The sequence below is a fragment of the Strix uralensis genome, chromosome 29 (genome assembly GCF_047716275.1).
Source record: "Strix uralensis isolate ZFMK-TIS-50842 chromosome 29, bStrUra1, whole genome shotgun sequence".
NCBI classification, from domain to species: Eukaryota; Metazoa; Chordata; class Aves; order Strigiformes; family Strigidae; genus Strix; species Strix uralensis.
Genome location: NC_134000.1, coordinates 1,939,472 through 1,959,835, shown reverse-complemented (window position 1 = coordinate 1,959,835; position 20,364 = coordinate 1,939,472). Strand labels below are relative to the sequence as shown.

The 20,364-nt window shown below is 49.7% G+C and overlaps 1 protein-coding gene and 1 long non-coding RNA gene across 2 annotated transcripts in view; one reads left to right on the top strand and one right to left on the bottom strand.

The window, feature by feature from the left end:
• The window catches only part of LOC141935867 (uncharacterized), a 432,617-nt gene that overhangs the window by 39,657 nt on the left and 372,596 nt on the right, over positions 1-20,364 (top strand). The window lies entirely within an intron of this gene.
• LOC141935861 (hydrocephalus-inducing protein homolog) overlaps positions 1-20,364 on the bottom strand; it is a 90,243-nt gene that overhangs the window by 35,507 nt on the left and 34,372 nt on the right. The window contains exons 10-20 of the mRNA XM_074852507.1: positions 20,201-20,319; positions 17,973-18,196; positions 13,604-13,671; positions 11,414-11,649; positions 10,488-10,588; positions 9,098-9,233; positions 8,473-8,637; positions 5,994-6,146; positions 4,476-4,714; positions 2,058-2,313; positions 55-198 (exon numbers count right to left, since the gene is read on the bottom strand). Of these exons, the coding sequence (XP_074708608.1) occupies positions 55-198; positions 2,058-2,313; positions 4,476-4,714; positions 5,994-6,146; positions 8,473-8,637; positions 9,098-9,233; positions 10,488-10,588; positions 11,414-11,649; positions 13,604-13,671; positions 17,973-18,196; positions 20,201-20,319 (1,841 nt within the window). The remainder of the gene's footprint in view (positions 1-54; positions 199-2,057; positions 2,314-4,475; positions 4,715-5,993; positions 6,147-8,472; positions 8,638-9,097; positions 9,234-10,487; positions 10,589-11,413; positions 11,650-13,603; positions 13,672-17,972; positions 18,197-20,200; positions 20,320-20,364) is intronic.

Sequence of the window (20,364 nt, the reverse complement as noted above, 5' to 3'; positions counted from 1 at the left end):
GCTTTCAGTCATCAGCCATGCTCTTCAATGCCAGGATGAAATCCAGAGACTTACCTTCTCCACCCGGAAAGTGATTTCTCTGGAGGACATTTGCAGGACGGGAGCAATGAACTCGCACGTGACATCCACTTGCATTATCTGTGCCTTCCCTGCCTTGCTCCCCACGACGGCGTGGCACAGCAGCTGCTCCTTCACCACCTGCACGGAGGAGTCACCCGTCACCCAGCAGGGGCCAGCAGGGCGTCCCAAAAACGCACTGCATTTGCTACCCACCCAGCCACAGACCATATTACCGCCATCAAGTTACAGCCACTGGGCTCCTCAACAGTCCCCTTTTCTTTTTATGCTGCATCCTATTTATTCTGCTCTCAAACGTCTGTAATGCTACACCCCACTATCCACAAAAAACCCTCGTGAGTCATGTGCTGCCTACAATTGTAATAGTCCCTGCCCCAAATGATTACTGTTTTGATTTGTACCACTGCCAAGCATAATACTTACAGAAAGCTGTAGGAACTGATTTAAAAAAAAACAATAATACAACTATATTAAGGAAAACAGGTGATAGAAGGGCCAATGCTAGCAAACCCTCCCTTGGAAGCTTAGTGGACAGGATCCATGGGAAAAACCCAAATAGCCAGACTGCCTTCAGGTAAAGAGGGGGCCACTCATTCCTAGCAGGTACTTTGCCCTCCTAGAGCTGGTTTTAAAAGAAACCTCCCCAGGAAAGAGATGTCTTGCAGTTCACATGAAAACCCTCTGCTTAAGCTGGATGCTCTTACACTTAAGACTTTTTCCTGATTTCTCATGGTTTCAGTTCCCCAAATTCCTCCCTTCATTTCTCACTCGTCCCTCTGATACAACACCACAACCCAACTTCTCCTCAGAGTCTGCATACTCAAAATCATCCGTGTTGCGTGTGCAACGCAGGGAGTTGGGCTTCTGACCAACCTCAAGAGTATTAAGTTCTCAAGACCCGAGGAAGGTGGAAAGCCCACTCCCAGGGTCTTGGCTTTGACTGCAGGAGGCAGGTAGCCACAGCTCAGCTCACAGATCCCCTTTCGACTTTCCAGGCAAGACAGCCTCACCTGCACCCTGATCACTTTATTTCCTTTCTGGTATCTTTTCCCTGTTTCAGCAAAACAAACTGCACAGGGACAGTCCCATCGCAGTCAACTAGGTGAGTAATCGAGTATTCCTCAAGCTACCACCAAGGCAATCCTTTAAAACACCTTTCAAAACACAAGTATCAGCAGGAGCTTGACGCAGATTTATTCCACATTCACCTAAATATCTGTGGTCAGCGGTCTTGGAGAAAGGGAATGCACACCAGGGTTAGCTGGCAGCTTCTCTGCAGAGTTGGATTTCCCTGGAAAGAAGGGTCCAGGGAGGAGAACACCCAGTGATCCTGCTGAAATCTCCCCCTCTGAGCTGCCATCCAAGGGTGCTGCGAGACCTGCCTGCCCTTGGGACCCCGGGACTGGCTGAGAGACTGGGGTGAGCTGTCATGGAAATATTGACAAAGGCCAAGCTGTCAATTATAATGATCCCTTCGAACAGTTTCCCACATGGATGAACATCACCCCGATCACTACAGCTGACACATTGTTCATTTTTCTGCTCCAGGTCTCAGTGCTAGACAAGCCCTCTGCCCATGTTTGGCTACAGAGGGAAAATGATGCTACTCCCAGACACTCCCTCCCTTCACAGGTGTTTTGTTTTACTCACTGCTTCCCCCAGATACATTACTTTGCACTTTTTTTATTTACTTTCTGCCTGTGCTCCTAGTCTAAGCGTAACTTATTTTCTCTGCCCTTCCTTTCTGCCTCAGCACATGACACCTTGTAACCTGCCATTTGTCCCTGAACTAGCAATATTTCCTTCAGCCCGTGTTTTGGTATCAGCAGGTTGGGTTTACAGTAGCCATGGAAACATGAAAAAGCCTTAGGAACTGATGGTGGCCAGCGAGGAACTTGTGGCTCTTGAAAGGTAACTTGTGGCTCTTGAAAGCACTTGCTCCTGATGGGGAAGGCTCAGCCCTCGGGGGGGAACCTCACCTGGGGAGTGCTGGAGAAGCCTTCCAGCACCATCTCCATAGTCTTGCCCGGCATCAGCTCCACCCTCTGCGGTTGAACCTTAAACACAGGGCAGGCAGGTCTGGGGCTCTGGGAGGAACCTTGGCCCTTGGTGGTGCTGACAGCAGGGACACGATCGCGCTGGTGAAATGGGCCAAAACCTTCTGTTGACCAGTAGAGCCGATGGGTGCGCCGTCCTTTGTTAGTTATCTTGAAGTGGTAACAGCAGGGATCCAGGCTGGAAGAGAAGAAGAGATGGAAAATGTCATGGGAGCTGCTATCTCCCAGCGGTCACCCAGCTTCAGCACCCTGATGGCGTTATCTGACTGCACACTCAGCAATAAAAGCACCTCCAAAAAGGCTGACCTAGCTCAAAGCTTCAGCAAAAGCCAGACCTTGGTTGCCCCTAAGCTTATCAGCATCCAGCAGCTGCTCTGTTTGCGTACAGCAAGGAAGAGCTGCATGAAGATCATCATCTCAGCTGCTGCAGACAGAGCATCACCAGCCTAGAGACCCTCCGGTGACCTGGGCACCCCTTGCCTCGCTGGTGGGGCCCCTGCCCCGGCACCCACATTATCCCCTCACCCCCCATCCCTTAGAGAGCATCCAACCCTCATCACCCCCAACATGTCATCCTTTGCCTGAACAGTGCAGCTGGTTTTGTGGTTTAGGAAGATAAATGCACTGTGAGAACATAGGATCAACAGAAGTTTCCCCAATACAAACATGGCAGCAAGACCAGGTCTGGCTGCTGAGGGGACAGAGCAACAACGAGAGATGAATAACGAGAGCTAGATATAAACCAAAATGAATATTCAATGGAAATTGATTTCTTCATGTAAAGAAACACTAACTGCAGGCTAGTCTGGAGTAATTATTTTACCCTCTATAAATCTGAGCATGACCAGGACATGAATTGTTCCTGGAACAGTTACTGGTTTTTTGAAAAGGACAGAATACACGGCTTACAAAATGCATGTCTGCCACAAGCAGCTAAATACAGACCTGAGAGCATAGAACAAACCAGTCTTTGAAACAGACTGTTAAAACATGATGCGTACAAGCTTAGTGTGAAATGGTTTATGTGGTGGACAGCACAGATGAAAGCCTGGAGAAGCTCTGGGTGGATGCAGAATTTGGGGCTCTGGGAAAGCCCAACTCATCTGAGATGTTACCTGGGTCCCATCTCAGCTCACCTAGCGGCAGCTCTGCAGCCGACAGCAATGGCAACAACTCCAGAGTCTGCAGACCAAGACGTGAAGGGGGGCAGAGGACGATGACACAAATCACACTGACATTGTCCACTCCGTTGGGTAGCCAATTTGTGGCTGCACAGAGCACAGGACACGCTGGACAAGCGTCAACCTCCCTGCAATGTCCCTGCTTATGTGGGTGGCTTGTGCATGCATATTTAAACCCCCAAAGTCTATCCTAAAGAATAGGATCAACCTGCTCTTTCTACCCCAAAATTTAGGTATTGGACCACTGTGGACCCTCTTTGCAGCCAGGGGAAGGAACGGGCACCTCGAGAAGACTATTCTTCCTGTCCCAAGAGCTCCCCCACACAAGGCAGGCAGCACTTTGAAAAGGCTTATTTTCTCCCATTTACGGGAACATGACTGGTTTCAGACACAGGCGTTAGGACCAGTGAATCCCCTCCTTTGAGCTAAGCTCTTTAACTAACACTTTCAATTTATCCCACCCAAACTCAGTGGACTTCTCCTCCTCTCCCTTTCAGAGCTGGTCCTGCAGCCACCCTCGCCTGCCCGCGCCTCAGGCTGCCGCTGCGGCGGTGACACCGAGGAAAGCTGGTGGGAGAAACAAGGAAAGAGAGACTGTGTCTAATAAAGAGCAGCCTGGCAGGGGAGACAGGGAAGGCGAGCAAACTGAGGGATGGTACGGGGCAAAGAAATTCTGCTGCTCCTCCAGGACTGCGGGGCAGAGGGCAAACAAAACAGCACCATTAATTTAGTCAAGGACCTGCTAACAAGCTACCACCAAGGTTTTCCTGTTGCGAGATGATACTCCATAGTGAAGAGAAAAACAAGCAACATTATCGCAAAGGGAAATATGTTTATACTTGTAATGTAGCATTTTCCACCCAGAGGCTTCCAGGACCTGCTGTTTTCCTCCAAATCTTTATTTGAAAAAGTGAGGAAATATATGTATTATAACTAAAGACAAGTCAGTGACAATTTAACAGCTGGTTTCTATTTTGGTGGCTTTTGAGGCTATCTAACAACTTTCAAATGGCCATAGAAGGTTTCTAAAGGAAGCCCCGTGGCTTCAGGAGAACAGAGCCAGGACCTTGAGCGCTGAAGAACAACTAGCCTGAAGGACTACAGCAAAACTCCTTCTTGCTGAGCCCACGGCAGAAGCGGACGCTGAGAGATCCCCTACCTGAAGTGGGGTCCCAAGTTGAGCTCCGGCGCAAAGGGTTTGTCGGTGACAATCGTGGTGCCAGTGCCAACAGCCCGGACGGGGATAACGTAGGTGTGGCTGTTCTCTATGAACAGGTTCACCTCGTCCTTGAATTTCTCCGTGTCATCCAAGTTCGCTATGACAGACACAGACACCTCTGTCTCGGGGGGAATCACTCCTTCACTGGGTTCAATCCTCCAGCGCGAGCATTTGTCAGCCTGTAAGACAAGCCAAACACTAACTTAGCATGGAAACCATGGACCCTGGTCTCTTGTGGGGTGCAGGAAAAGGAAGGACTAAAGATATGAGGCAATGCAGAGGCAGATATGTGTCTGTGTCTGTGAGCCCCCCGGGTACACCGCAAGCTGCCCGGGGAGGGAGGGACCGGGACAGCAGTGCCTGAGCAGCTCTGCGGGTCAGTGCCTGGTATGAGCACGCAAACCCCATCATTCATACACCAGTACCACCCACCCCAGGTGGCTTGCTCTCTGCAGAGATGGAAAGCAGGTTTTCACTGCGGAATCAAAGCAAGCTGCTCTGGGATCCCCCACTTTGAGGTTACATTTATCCCCCAAACACCTGGAAAAGCAGCACGAGGGAAATTCAGCCCCCTCCTTGGCCCAGGAGGCTGAGCCTGTACTCTCACACACTGCCTGATGCTCCATCCACAACACCAAGTCCACAGTGCCAGGTCTGGGCTAACCAGCCCCAGAAGTCTGACCCACCTAGCATGGAGAAGAACAAACCTCCTCTGAACCCGTTTTCAAGCCCCTCACAGATCCCCCCTCCAGTGGGGAGCACACCCCACCCAGCCTCAGCACACGAGCCTGTCCTGGCTGCATCAGCCCTGCTCCCCCTGCCAGGGAGCAACCCAACCTCCCTCGGCTACGCAGCTTCTCACACTACGCAGCTTCCATGAATTAAAGAGCCTTTTTCTGCAGCCAGTCTCCAGAGGTGCTCTGCAATGCGACGGAGTCCACCGTAGGTACATGACCCTTACACGTACATTCTTGTGCAACAACCCAGCTGGTTTGACCCCCAGTAGGTGTGAAACTCACCTCACTGCGAGCAGTTTGAGGACAGACCTCACACCTTAGTCTCTATCATTAACAGCAGTTCGACAGAAAGCAAATGCAGATCTAACAGGGAAACCGTGTGGAAACCCATGCCCTTTCAGGAGCAAAGGGCCACAGCGTTCTCTTGGTCTCAGAGCTCCAAACACATGACTCTTAGAGATAAACACCTTCCACAAAATAAAGGGAGAACTTGCAAAAATGATCCAGACTCATTTCTGCTCAAACATCTATGTAAATTCTCTGTTTTACTGAGGGGTCCCCCAGCTAAAACCGCCCCCAGAGCCAGGCTCCTCTTGCTGCATTGGGATGGAATACGTTGCTTTCTCAATCATATAGTGATATGCAAATGTTGCATATAAAAATCAAGTCATAGGTTGCTTGTCAGTCATTTTTGTTAGAAAATAGCCCCACAGATACTTACCATCTTTGCCCTGAAGGATGCAGGGATGACACTCTGATTGGAGAGGTGGAGAGTTCGGGAAGCATCTTGTATAACTTGGATACTGCCAAAATTTATCTTACTTGGATGCACGTAGACAACTGGTCCTTCTCCAGTGCTCACTAAATGGATTTTCTGCTCCAGAAAGCGGGTAGGAAAGATCAAAAAAAACAACAGAGAAAGTTTAAAATGATTAGACAGCTCTAAGGGTACTCCTAGACTGGGGGATAATTATGGCTGTTTGAAGTTTTTTCAGTGTTGTAAAACCGAAACAGAAGGCCTGGAGCAAGTGTGGGACCTGGACTGATCCCATCTGAAAGCCACAAGCTCCCGTTATCAGGGGATAAAGAAACCCTGTTTCCCGTGCTTGCTTTTTCACACCTCCTCCACACTGTTAACTCTCCCTCCTCTACCTTGTGCCTGCTCCCACTCCTTTTACTGCTCAGTCTTGCCCCAGACCACCCTCCCTGACTTCTGCTGCTGCACAGCACACTTGGACAGGGACTTTAGTCCCAAAGCTACACCTGTGAAAGCCAGCACAAGTCAGAAGCAAAGCAGGCCCTTTAGAGTAGAGATCACGCAAGTTAGTGGCCTCTGATTTGCACATACGTGTATTCCTGGTATTATATGGATAATGGGCATTAATTATTAATTACATCATTCAAGCAGTATTTTTTTCTTTTGACAGTCTGAGACCCAAAAGTTCTGTTCTTGCAGAACTGGCACAGACTATTGCAGGAGGAATGTGGATCCCTTGGCTAAACCACCTTCTCACATCATTAAAAACATTCAGGAGGCATTCAGGAGATTTAGCAGCATCATTTCCACTTGTTTTATTAAAAGTTTAAATCCCTGTAACCACTTTCAAAATGTCAGCCTTTCTTTCTGTTACAGAAAGCTTAAGGTTCCTAGGAATCCTCTGACATCCTCTTTCATGCTCAGAGAGATGAGAAGGCGTTTTAAAACAGCTGCTTCAAAAGTTGATATCATTTTAAATTAAAGTTTAATTAACTATATTTGTTCTCGATTTCAGCTAGATGAAGCCAGGACACTACAGACAACATTCTCTCACCTACATTTTGTTGTCATTGCTGCTGTTGTGTATGCCTGAATGTGAACATCATCTTTCAGGAGGCTTTAGTCCAGGAATGCTTTGCCTCATCCATTTCCAAACTTAGTAGAAAAAAAAGTCTCTGTGCTCCAGGTGCAAGCGGTGTGGAGACTCATGAGTCTTTGGCTGGGGCTCTTGGCAAAGAGGTATGATGGATGTTTCTCAGACGTGATGGGCCTGACTTTCAGCATGGCCTCTCACACAGCGCTTGCTTTAGCAGGATTCAGGGATGTCCCTGCGTGCTCCTGAACAAAAGGCCTAACGAAGCACCAGTGCTGTTCATCTAATAGCACAGCAGAGTACGAGACCCAGGGGTTGTTCTGGGCTTCAGACTGGCCTTCTTATCCCGTCTGACCTACCGTAATTAAATGCTGTGTCAGACACTTAGATTACCACCTGGGATGATACATCCTTCCTCTTCTCTAGGTGAAGGGAAGTGGCTGCAAGTATACTTGAAATTACAAGACCTCCTGACCTTGTTGATGTATAGAAACCAGTAAAGTAGGACGTTTAGTTTTAACGTTAACCATCACTTGTGTTTCACTAGCTTTTATTTTTCCTGTATTTTACTGCAATGTATATAATTTCATTTATACTCTTTTCCTACCTACCCTCTGACATCTTACCCACTTGTAAAACATCTTGAAACCTGTAACTCCTTGCCTAGTGGAGATAAAACAGGCCTTGGACACTCTGGCAAACTCCCTGAGTACATCCCTGATAACAGGGAGCTAAAAATGCAAGACAAGCGCCTGAGAAGACGCCAGCGTCAAGAAAAGCGACTGGAAGCCGGTTTAAACCAACCCCCTCGAAACAAACAGGAGCCGAAGGAGGGATGAGGTCACTCCATGACCATGTATGGACATGAGAAACCTAAAGTTCAGCTAGCAGACAGTGTGAGGAAGACGATGTGGACCACCAAGGCGGGGAGAAGACCCTCACTCTATTTTTACTACGCACGCTCAGACTATGTAAATGAATTCTGAGAACCCATTAGCATAAGACTGTCTTTTCTAGGAAACCTGATGCATAGGTATGCTTTTTGTGTGTGTTAGTCAGAGAGTTTTGTTAGTAAGTGTGGCACTCATGGTGGAGCGATCCCCAGCCTGCCCAGCGCTGTGAATAAAGAATCCCTGCTGAGCAGTTATACTCAGTTCTGACTGTGAAGCTCTTTGTTTCACAGGCATTAGCTGTTGCGTATGCCACAAACCCCTTCTTTCCTTGTCCACACCAGCATATATTACAAGTTCTTGCTTTCCCGGGAAGGATCCCCGGAATTAGCAACCCTGCCTTACGCTTCACACCCCACCAAGATGAGTCGCACAAAGGCCCACGTCCCCTGGAACTCACCAGAGGGGATCCTTCACTCCCAAACACTGCAACATGAGCAACAGTGTCCTGCTCTCCCGTCACCTGGGCCTCCAGGGTCAATGGGACCTCCACCGAGCCGCGAGGCTGGACAATCCCCCACGGCACGGGGCTGGAGTACCACACAGCAGCGTCCTCCTTGTGTTCCTGTAAGGGACAGAGTCAAACGCAACACACAGGAGTGACCTTTGAGGAAACTTTGAACTCCTCAACATCTACACAATGGCAATTCACACACATTTTCAAAAATCCCCAGGAGAAAGCAAAAAGGTACAAAGCAAGATGCAAGACTTGTGTGGGCTTAGCGTCCTCAGGAGGTCCAAAAGCTGCTGCACCCACAAACACCCACTCCTGTGCTGGCAGCCTCCTTGCAGCAGCTTTTCACAACCCTCTACGTTCTCCTGCATGAAAGCACCCCAAAGACGAGAATATAAACTGCTTCCTAAAGAGTTTAAACTGCTTCCTGAAGTTCATATTCAGGTAGCTTCCTCTTCTCAGCAACCTTTAGGTTTGAATATAAACCAGCAAGGTCTTATCCAAAACCCTTTTTTTCCCTGATAAACCCCTTGATAACATCTGAGGGCAGGAGGCGGATGCAATGCCAAACCTGAGGGAGAACCCTGTAGCAGCCTGGAAGATCGCTGTCGTTCACAAGGGTCAGCGTCTGCTGACAAGGGAATTTTAGAAAGCACCGTCCAAACATCACGACGGGGTTGAGCACTCGCAGCGGAGGAACCACGCATCTAGGCAAAGAGATGACCAAAAGGGAATTAGAGATACCGAGAGAATGTAGAGGTCGTTTACTCCCCAAGTAGTGTGAAATAGAGCATAACACATTTGTCAAATAGACACTTAATACCCCTACAGCGATAAATCGCCTTTAACTTCTTCTGACTCAACCACCTGGTTGGGGCAAAGCCCTGGGACTCAGCCTCGCAGAGGCTGCCAAGTGCCCAGGCAGCGCACGGTGCCCTGTCCCAGAGCTGCCTGATCAGCTCTGCCCGCTCTTTGCCCCAGGAGGCTTGCAAGGACCCTCCCAACAGTCTCAGCAAGGCGTGAGCTCTGGGGGAGCCTTCCCACCAAGGACCAGTGCTCACCAAGGCTCAAAGAGCACAAGACTCCTGTGTCTCAGTGAAAACGACTCCCTCCTCTCCCACACCGCTGTTGCCTTGCCTGAGAACTCAGCCCTTTGCCCCAGCGATGGAGGGCACAAGCCACCCCCTGCCTTAGGCAGTGGGGGATCACCCTCTCCCAGTTCCTGCACCCCCACGGCTCCATGCACTGTCTGTCCCCATTTGCACTTGTTTTACAAAACTGCAGCCCAGGCACTGACTGGATGACTCTGCCTGGGAGAGGGAACAGCACAGTGAACTCATCCCTCTTGGAATTAAACCGACACCCACTGCAGCACAACAGCATTGAACCTGGCTGCAGCAAGAACAACTTTTGGCTTCAGTCTGAGAACATTAACGCTCAAAAGAACCAGAGGGAAGCAGAGAAACCTGAGCTCACCTTCCACATCAAGGACTATCTTCCCCTTCATACGATCGTGCTTTGAGCTCTCCCTCACCAGTCCTGCCATAAGCCCCTTTCCTATTCTCATGCACCTTCGTTAACTGACCCAGATACCAGCTCTCAGCAGGCTGCTCACTGCGGCCCAAATGAATGCTGTAGTTTGGCTGCAACCCAGCACAAGTCCACCACTTGCAGGAAGGAGGAAAGATGGCCCTTTGGAAATTTATTACACCTCAAGCACCAAAAAACATGCCCATAATGAATATAATTACTGTTCCCCTTAGAAAAAGGCTCAGGGCCATGCCTGTCCGTGGAGCACAGGTGCTGCTTTCAGAACACTGCCGATCTCACATCTAGCTGGGCAGAACTAGCTCATTAAGCAACACTTGTCATTTGGAGATGCAGCCAGCAAACCACGTGCAAGGCAGCGTGGTGCTGGATGCACGAGGAGAGACGACGAGCTGCAAGGGAAGCGCCGATACCTGGCTGTGAGGAGCAGCGCCGACACCGCCTTGCCAACACCGCACACGTCCACCACCAGTGCCAGCTCGTAGCTCTTCACAGTGTTGGAACACAGGGTGACCTGGTGGAAGAGAAGAGCATCGAACACTTCATCACTCCCAAAAGCCATCGTCCACGTGTGCTGTCCTCCGGTTCTTGTTCCATGGGCAGGAAAGGGAGGATTTTGCCCTAACTCTTCTGCTGGTCCATGTACAGAGCACAGTTGCTGGGAGTAACAAAAGTCTTCTGACAAATCTGCTTTGTTAAATACACCTTGCACTTACCAGGGCATACGTAAGCACGATTAGATTAATGCTCTACTCACCACTGTATTAAAATTAAGGGACTAATTTTTAATCTCAACTACAACAGCATAAATCCAGAGGCAATCTGTTGACTTCAACATTCAGCTTTACGTTGAGAAGCTGAGGGCAAAATGCAGCCCAGCAGGTGCTGTGCAGTTCATGGCTGCCAGAGCTTTTCCAGTCCCCACTGGAGATCACCGCAGTGAATACAACTCATTCTGCTCATCAGGAGAGGAGAAATAAGACCAGGAAGAAAAGCAACCTGCTTTATACAATGACATCTCTCTTTTTAACAGCCACCTTCTGTCCTCATCCTTCCTCTGCCCACTTTAAATCAAAGAAACTGCTCAAAGCAGCTCTCAAAACCATATGAATGGCTTCTGTACTTGACCATATGGTACATGATCTTCAGCTTACGATTTTGGAAACAAAGCAGCGGTCCTTCAGAAAAGCCCCGCAGTAATGCAGCTAACAGAAGCCTAACACTAGTGCAGGTATCTTACTCGCGTTATGCTCAAAGCTAGCAGTGCTAAAGCCCTCTCATCCCTCAGAGAAGCTCCAGCTCCACCCGCCGAGCACGTATGGCCGGACTCTTCCCATACCTGGATATCCAGGAATCCCAGGGGGTGGATGGTCCCTCTGCGGGGCTTTATGGTAAATTCGGTTGGCCTGAGGCGAGGTTGGGCTCCCTTTCTCCGGAGCAGGCGAGTGTTGTCTGACATCTGAACAGAACTGCTGACACTGGGCTCTCCCAAGCCGTCCCCAGGAATGCGAAGGTTGAAGGTCAGGGGCACCAAGGAGGTGTTAGTGAGGCGACACGACAAGGTGTGAGGAAAGCCTGGGAAAATGACACAAACATGAATTTATGCATCAACTGTCCTGTGATTCCTGGTGTAAATAGCCTGTTATGATAAAACTGGGTTTGGAGTTTAGCTCTTTTCAATCTGAAGTGCAGCTAACTGAGAAGCTACGCAAGGAATTAATTGTCACTTAAGTTCCCTTTTAGGCTGATGACAGAGATTGCTGCCTTGGAAATGCCCACTCTTAGCGATGCTGAACACCACAAGTTTCTCTCTCTCTAACTGTGAGGAGCTCTCTCACCTGCCCCCAAACCAGCACCAATTAGTTCTCACTTACGAGTGTCCATCCAGACAGACCATTTATTCTGAAAATTCAACCCGTAAAATGCCCTGTGAACTCTGCGAACACTCCTACAGTTTTCAGTATATAAAGTCATCGAGGAGAAGCTACAGTAAAAGAAAGGAAGGATGAAATTGGGAACGACAGCATGATGCAAAGCACTCTAACGCAGTTTCTCTAGGCAGGATCCTTAAGGCATCTCCTGTCTGGGGCTACCAGACTGAGCACATGCCAACTCCCAGCCCACCGCACTGGAGGCAAACCTGATGCTTGCTCAGAAATCAGCAGGAGCCATGTTCCACCTTCCCTAACGAATGGGACATGGCTTCCACACTGCACACTGGCCCGCAAAGGTCGACATCACTTTAGCTGTGATACTCGCCTTCCCTCATGGAAAACCAGCGACACAACCACACCTGGTGGGGTGTTCTGCAGAGACCTGCTCTGGCGTGGACATCTGGCTTGGCTGGCCAGCTCTGTGAGAAGGAGACATCTCCCGTGGCCTGCTTACCAAGCGTCCTTTGAATACAGACGGGGAGGAAAACCAACTGCAGCCACAGCAGGGAGTTTCTCCATGTCCAACACCAGTGCCCACTGCCCACCTCCGGCAGTTACTCCAGCAGGGAGGCAGGAGGGGCACAAAAAGGACAAACACAGACTTCACAGTCCCAAACGAGACCAAAGTCGCTAGATGCAGGTCAACAGTCAGCAGCACAGTTAAAAGAAGCAAAAATACAATAGCTGCCTTCAGCTGAAAAGGCCTTATTAATGAAATGAGATTAGGGAGGATGAATCTCCTATTACATAACCACATTTCTGCCTGGTGTGTTTCTTGTTGTTTTATTCAAAAGAAAACAAAGAAGTGGCAGAGTGGTGATGGAGGGAGGGGAGAAGCAGCTCAGGAAAGGTAATGAGTCTTCTTAAAAAGTCCATGAACAGCTTGAAAACACAGAGGCATCCTGGGCACAGAATGATAATGGCCCTTCAACCAATCCACAATTGATTTCACCTTTAAACTGCAGATCATCTCAGTAAAAAGCCTTTTGTGAGACTGAGATGGAGAACCAGAATCTGCATTTCAATGGAGACGCTCTGGATGGTCAGCCCCTGGCTCTGTCAGCAGAGCTGGGCTTGTGGTGGGGAAGGAGGAGCCCATGGTCCGAGGACATCAGTGCCTGATTCAGAGCTACTGCTTGGGCATGTTACCTGGTGGGTGACGACGACGGGCCCTCACAGCGTTAATTAACATCTCGCACTAAAGGTCAGGCAGGTAAATGGTATCCTTGCCTTGCAACAGGAACATTTACCCAGAGCAGCTACAGGCCAGTATGTGGCTTAAACTCCCTTCTGCTGCAGTCCCGTCCCCTGGGCCCTTCTGGGACAAGGAATTTCACAGTCACTCTGCTGCCAAGGATTGGGAGATTGGGGCTGAACAGACTACGAGGACACCAGAAAATACTGACTTTCTATTCCTTTGGTCCTATTTGATCTCACGATGGCACAAGACCGCCTAAGCAACCAGCAGCCCTGGCTTTAACACCCTGAAGGCTGCTATGGAGGAACACAAGTGACAGATGATCTTATTTTAAAGTGGTCCATTTTGGTAATTCACAGAGCTCTCAACCCACGGCCCAAGCCCAGGGCACACTCACCAAAGGAGACATCTCCGAAGTGGAGGGCAGGGACGTCGAAATGAAAAGTCGGTCCAATGACACAGCCCCTGCAAGGACAAAGACGGGCAGAGGAGGCGTTGGCTCAGTTAGAGAGAATGGCAAAGCGTTCAGCTTTCCTTACCGCTCGGGTGGGTAAAAGCTGCTCTCGGAACCACGGTGGGTTTCAAATCAACCTGTCACCCCTGTGCTCAGCACAGCACCCATGTGGACAGCAGGCAGCCAAAGCAAAGTGGTCAGCAGCCAACAGCTGCTGCTGAGGCTCAGGGCACCACGGCAGGGTGTGCCCCCACGCTGCTGCTGGCCCCATGAAGGTCCCTGAACAAGGGATGGCTCTGTGCCTCGGTTTCCCCACCCGTAATGTGATGGACAGAGGTGTCCACACAAAAGGGGACTCATTGTAACTAGCCTTCCCAGCCACAGGTTCCCTGCTTTGGTATTTCTTAGCTGGAACTGGTGTTTCCATGGCGTATATGAACACCTTTCTCAGAAGACCTGATCCACACAATCATTACACATGCAGGACTTTGAGGCATGAATCCAGGGGAGCCCCAAACATCCATTGAGAAGAGCAGCAACAGTTCTACACAGCGGACAGCTGAATCTTGGAGGGAAGTATCAGCTTGTCACCAGTGCACCAGCTGACACATCCAAGAGCAACAGTCTTAAACCGCCGAACACGGGTGTCCCGAACCCACCACACCACCTCGCCCATCCTTAAACTCAGCAGACAGGCTCCAAACTCCAAAACTCACTCACATCCACTGAAATCAGTACTTGAAGCTGCACAACATTCATTAATTGACTTCATGGTTGATGACAATCAATGTCAGCTCTGCCTCAGTTAAAAATCAAGGGCCACAGTGAATAGTGCCTTCTCATTTTATTCACAGGACTGACACTGTCATTATCCACATGTTCTGCACATGAACAGACCCCAGCATCCCGCAGGAGGGACCTGCGTCCATCCGTGCTGTCCCATTTCCAGCATCCCTTTCCAAACACCAAAGAAACAAGCATCCAGCACCTCGTAAGGTTGGTTTCCAAGTAATAATAGTCACCTATGGTCTTGGCACCTTCTGACTGCACAGTCAAAGAGCACTCAAAAACTGACTTTCAGGAGTTTCCATCCAACACTACTTCTCGATTCTTGCAGCTGAATCAGCTCCTAAGAATGCGCCAGGTACCAAATCCCTGCTGATGGTGAAGTTCCTTCTTCAGGTACCTCACATAACCAGACTTGACCTCCCAAGCCCTAACAGCTTACTCTAGACAGAGCAAAGGGAGCAGACACGCTTTCTGTCACAGCATTTGCCAGGAGACGATGGAAAACTACCTCCAAACCAGCCACGACTGGGGATGACACCAGGAAACTGCCAAGGATGAGCCTTGCCAGGCAAGTGGGGAAATGACTGCCATTTCTGCTGAGTGCACCGAATCTGTGCTCTAGGAAGTTAAACTGGAATGACTGCCCAGAAGGCTCAGGCAAGGAGCCAACCCAGAGCTGATAACAGTACAGCTTGCAAGAGAATGAGGGAAAAGGCAGTGGTTTTGGCAACAACTGTGTTTTACAGTAGCATTAAGTAATGCATGCGTGAAGGGAGATCAGGGTCCTGGCAAAGTAGGAAGGATAACACAAGGCGGGAGAGGAACTGCTTGAACTCTCATCCCCGTTCCTTCCTTTACAGCCCAGTGTCCCACCAGCCAGCTCGCCTCCGTTCAAAAGAGCCAGAAGCTTTTCTCCATGGAGGACAAAATCCAGTGCACAAAAGCTTCCGAAGAGGGAGGCTCAGCTGGAGCTGGTGGGTGGACATCTCAAGGGCATTTGAAAACAAACAGCTTGAGCTGTGGGGCTGGAGAATGACAGAAGGGCTGGAGAGGGATCCTTGAAAAAGGCAAGACAGAGCTCAAGGAGGCAGATGCCATCTCAGGGAGGAGAGGACTGCAATGGGAATTGCTGCTGAGGGACAGCTGCATGGGAGTGGGCAGGTGTGCTGGGGTGCCATCAGATGGGCTGCACAGAAGCCACCATCCAGGGAGGAGGAGTATGAGGATGGGGAAGAAATAAATAAAAAAGGACCAGCAATCCTCTTTCACTGAGACAGAAGGTCTGCACTGAGCCCAGGGGGTGCTGGCCAAACAGGGCAGAGAGTGGCCACAGAGAAGGGGAGGGCATGCTGGGCACTGGGAGCCAGGGCATCACTGGGGAAAAAAGGACCACTTCATTTGGCTGTGGGGAAGCCAAAACACAACCATCCCTCCGACAGCTCCTTCCTTCCTTCCCCAGGAGCAAGGCCACTGCGGGGCAGAGGCAGCGGGCACTGTCCAAGCAGTACTGTATTCTACCTGTGATAAGTGCAGCCTTACCAGCAAAACCTGCCCTTGCTCAAGGAGAAAGCTGCTCATGCAATAACACCCCGTGACCGATTTGGGGGAGGGACAGATGATTGTGAAATGTTCCCTCTTGATTTCCAAAAAAAGCAGCACTTTCCCTCCAAACACAAAGCCAACGTAATTGTTTCTCTACTGAGGTCAACAGACCTACTCACCACTCTTCTCTTGCAAAGTAATATCCTTTTTGTTCTTTTTTATCCATTTCCCTCACCTTATTGGTAAAGTCGACCACAGATTCCTCCCATTGCTTTACTGCTTTTGTCTAGTGCCTCCCAGCAGCAGCAGCCCAGGAAGCTGGTTGCTGAGGAGGCACAGGCAGCCCCACAGCTCCAGAGCACCCAGCACCAGCCTTCCTGCCTACACCACGTCATCCCACCAGCCCGTCGTTAAAGACCAGCTGGGACAAGTTTGCATGCTGCTGCGGTCCTGAGAAGTGAGCTTTGCCTCTCCTGTCATCAGCTTTTTTTCCCCCTTCTCCCCTTTGCTTGGTGAGGATTATTATCTTTTGCCGTGGCACCAGCCCACGGGATGATGCCCGAGTCCGTGTGACAGCACCTGCCGCAGAGCTCCCCGTCTCCCGCGTCAGCACTGCTCTGGCTGCAGAGAGGAGGTACCACAGCGCTGGCTGCACAAGAGGACAGCTTGTCCCAACCCATGAGCATGAGAGGTGATGCTGAGGCTGCTGGTACCCATTTGGGATGGATTATTAACAGAGGGTTTTAAAAACACTGCCTCTGGCTGCAGTCACCCAGGCTGGCCCATCCCCAAAGCCCTGCTGGCCTTGCTGTGTGTTCAGGGGGAGTGGCCCAGACCATCTACCGCCCAAAGCTGATGCCATCCCGCTGTCTGCGGTGGCCCAAGGGCGAATGAGCTACCTGTAGGAAGGAGTCACTCCAGCTCCTGGGTACCCGGACTGGGCAGCAGGCATCTCCGCACCTTTCCTGTACCACCTCCAGTCAAACTGTTTTCCAGCATGGGTAGTCACTTAAAGCCCTGGGGCCCTCACACAGAGACGTGTGAGAACCTGCTGCTGCCAAATTCTGTGCAAACAGCATCCTGGAAAGTCACAGAGCCACCCGCCTCAACCATGAAGGCAAAGCTCCTTCCCAGAGGAACCCAAGACTTTGAAAGTTAAACTGGGTATTGAGAGCACAGGAGGCATGGTCACAGGTGGCAGCAGGTCGAGGGAGCTGATCCTGCCCCTCTACTCCACTCTGGTGAGACCCCCCCCTGCAGTGCTGTGTCCAGCTCTGGGGTCCTCAGCACACGAAAGACATGGACCTGTTGGAGCGGGTCCAGAGGAGGCCACAAGAATGATCAGAGGGATGGAACACCTTTCCTGTGAGAACAGGCCGAGAGAGTTGGGGTTGTTCAGCCTGGAGAAGAGAAGGCTCCGGGGAGACCTTACTGTGGCCTTTCAGTACTTCAGGGGGGCTTATAAGAAAGATTTGAACTGGATTTTTAGTAGGACCTGTCATAATAAGACAAGGGGTAATGGTTTTAAACTTAAAGAGGGAAGATTCAGACTAGATAGAAAGGAAAAAATGTTTTACAGTGAGGGTGGTGAGACAGGTAGATGCCCCATCCCTGGAAACATCCAAGGTCAGGTTGGACGGACCTCTGAACAACCTGATCGAGTCGATGACGTCCCTGCGCATTGCAGAGGGGTTGGACTAGATGACCTTTAAAGGTCCCTTCCAACACAAACTATTCTACAATTCTATGATTTCCTCTCACAGACAATTATACTTCATTTGCTGCTGCAACTGCAAGGTTCAAACTGGAGTCAGGTTAAAAAGCCTTGGCTCTTAGCGTGGGGATGCTGGGATCCGAGCCAAGGCTAAGACCTTAGACAACACCTTTTTTTCTCTGTTTCATCCTAAAATGAGGTAGGTGGGAGACGATTACCCAGAGACAGCTACAGATGTGCCCACCAAGCTCCTATAACCCTCCTCACCTGATAGTCAAGGTCACAGGCTCAGGGGATCCGTTCACACTGAACCTGAATTCTTCTGTGAACTCCCCCAGGATGGTGGAACTGAAGGAGATCCGGATGACTTGCAGCCCGTCCGGCAAAATGATGCCCTCCTGGGGGAGGAAGGTGAAGCAGGAGCCCAGAGCTGTAGCCGGAGGGACCAAGTTGAAGACAGCATCGATGGCTCCTTTGTTAAACAGGACCACCTGCAGCAGCAAGAAAGCAAAATGGAAATACATAAGGAATCTTCCTTTCTTACAGAAGGATGATTTGTCTTCTGATTAAGCAATTAACGTCTGTAAAAAGCAGAAGATGCTGTGTGCTGCTGCTTGGCAGAAGCCAAAGAAAATGCAACAGGACAAGTTCTGCCTTTGGGTTTTTCATACAAAGCAGTGACAGCTTCATAGAAACAGTCACTCGGGGTTTATGCCACTGACACAGAGCAGCCCACTTCGACGTGCAGTGCAGAGGAGCTGCTCAGCATCACCAAGTCGATTCAGACCTGTCCCTAAGAGCAAGGAAGGGCAGTTGCAGCATTACTAGTGAATCATCACACAACTGATTCTGCTCCCGACGAGTCCGATCCTGCCGAGGGCAGAACACATTGCAGCCAACAAGTTTACTGCATGTAGAAGACACCTCAGGGCAGCACTATAACCAACTTCAGAAGCACTCCCCAACTCTGCTATGGCATGTAATTTAGTTTTCTTATTTTTTCGTTAATGGGATACTTTCTTAGTCTTTGCTCAAACAGACGTGTCAGGAAAGGATGAGCGTGCGGTGCACAGCAGCTCCATCTATTCCAAAGAATTTCTCTTTCCTAAATATTCACAGCCACCATCTAAGACTTTACCGTTACCAGAATAAACTGCAAATTTAGAACTAAGCCGTATTTTGTTGAACACTTGAGAGATCTACTGCCTCGATCAAGTGACACAATCCCGCAGCACTTGTTGAGAGTCAGCTCTTCTCACGTTGGGCGAGAAATGCCCACAGCTGCTGCGAGTACCAGCACGCTGTCAGGCACCAACAAACCCACCCGAAGCAAAGCGGTAAAGTTTCTGATTGCTGCGGGGTGATATCCTGCCATTTCCATGGACTTAACTATCTGCTTTGGATTTCTTTTCCCTAATTTTTGTCCTTGTAAAACCTGGTAGAAAAATTGAGACAGAAGCAGAGAGATGTCCCTTATTTTTTAATTTTGCAGCTGCTGTTAAAAATATTCATGTATTCAAGATCTGCAAGGGTAACCTGAAAACTACTCTCTCCTCTCTTGTCTTTTACCCCTTGGTGACAAATTGCACTTAGGGATCCAACGCTGAGCTGAGGTTTACCTCCAGTCTAGCTGCTTAGTACAGCACTAACAGTATCATCTACTTAGTCACATTTTCTCAAGTCATGAAAATAATAAAATGATAATCAATAAAGTATCACCATTACAAATGCATAGAGAGCACAATATTTTGGTAAGAAAACACCTTAATGTGTCCTTCCCTGCCACAGTCAAGCTTTTGAAAGTATTGCCTCATTTTCTACCTCTTTCAGTTGCCCTATCTTATTTTTTTGCAGAAGACACCATTGGCAGGGGGAGGCAAATATGTAGAAAATTCCTTTGCTTCATTTCCAGAAATGCTTTGCTCTTCATAGAGATGCAGCAAATCTGAAGAGTGGCGAGAGACTGGTCAGCAAGGGAAAGCACTCCCAGTTCCGTTGCAGGACACAGCTCTGAGCCAGAGGCTGGACAGCTTTCCTCCAACTCCCAGGAACCGGCAGCACGCGCTTAACCGAAAACTGGCTGCAGTGGACTGGAGTTCAAACACAGTAAATTTGTTCCAGCTGCTTTTTAACAGCCCGGGTGCAAAGGTGCATTGCATCCAGGGCTGAAACAAAAGCCTCTGAATATTTATCTTTTTGTCCCAGTGTTGCTTTCATGTGTCAAGGGGGTATTTTTTCACATGAAGCCTCCCAGCTGATCTCCAAGGAAGGTTGCCAAAAAGCAGGGATTAAGACTTCACAAGCAACATATGCACCTTTCAGATCCCATCAGAAGTATCCAGATTCTGGGAAAGCCCCCAGATTTGACTAGTATGTCAAATACTCCCTGCTCACAACGACCCGAGTTGCCAGAAATCCCACAGGTCCACGAGGCTCACTGCTGCCCTGGGAGCCATCAGGATCCCCCCCAGCCCCTCAGAATCCCGACTGCTCACCTCATAGCTGTGCTCTAATCCAACAAAAACCTTCCCGATGTCCAGCTGCTCAAAGCTGAAGCGGAGCCGAGGCCCTATGCCTTCCCCTTTGATGCGCAGGGGCAGCCTGGTCTCGCGGCCTGGGGAGAGATTTCCACTTCAGTACAGTAATTCCCTCTGTTATC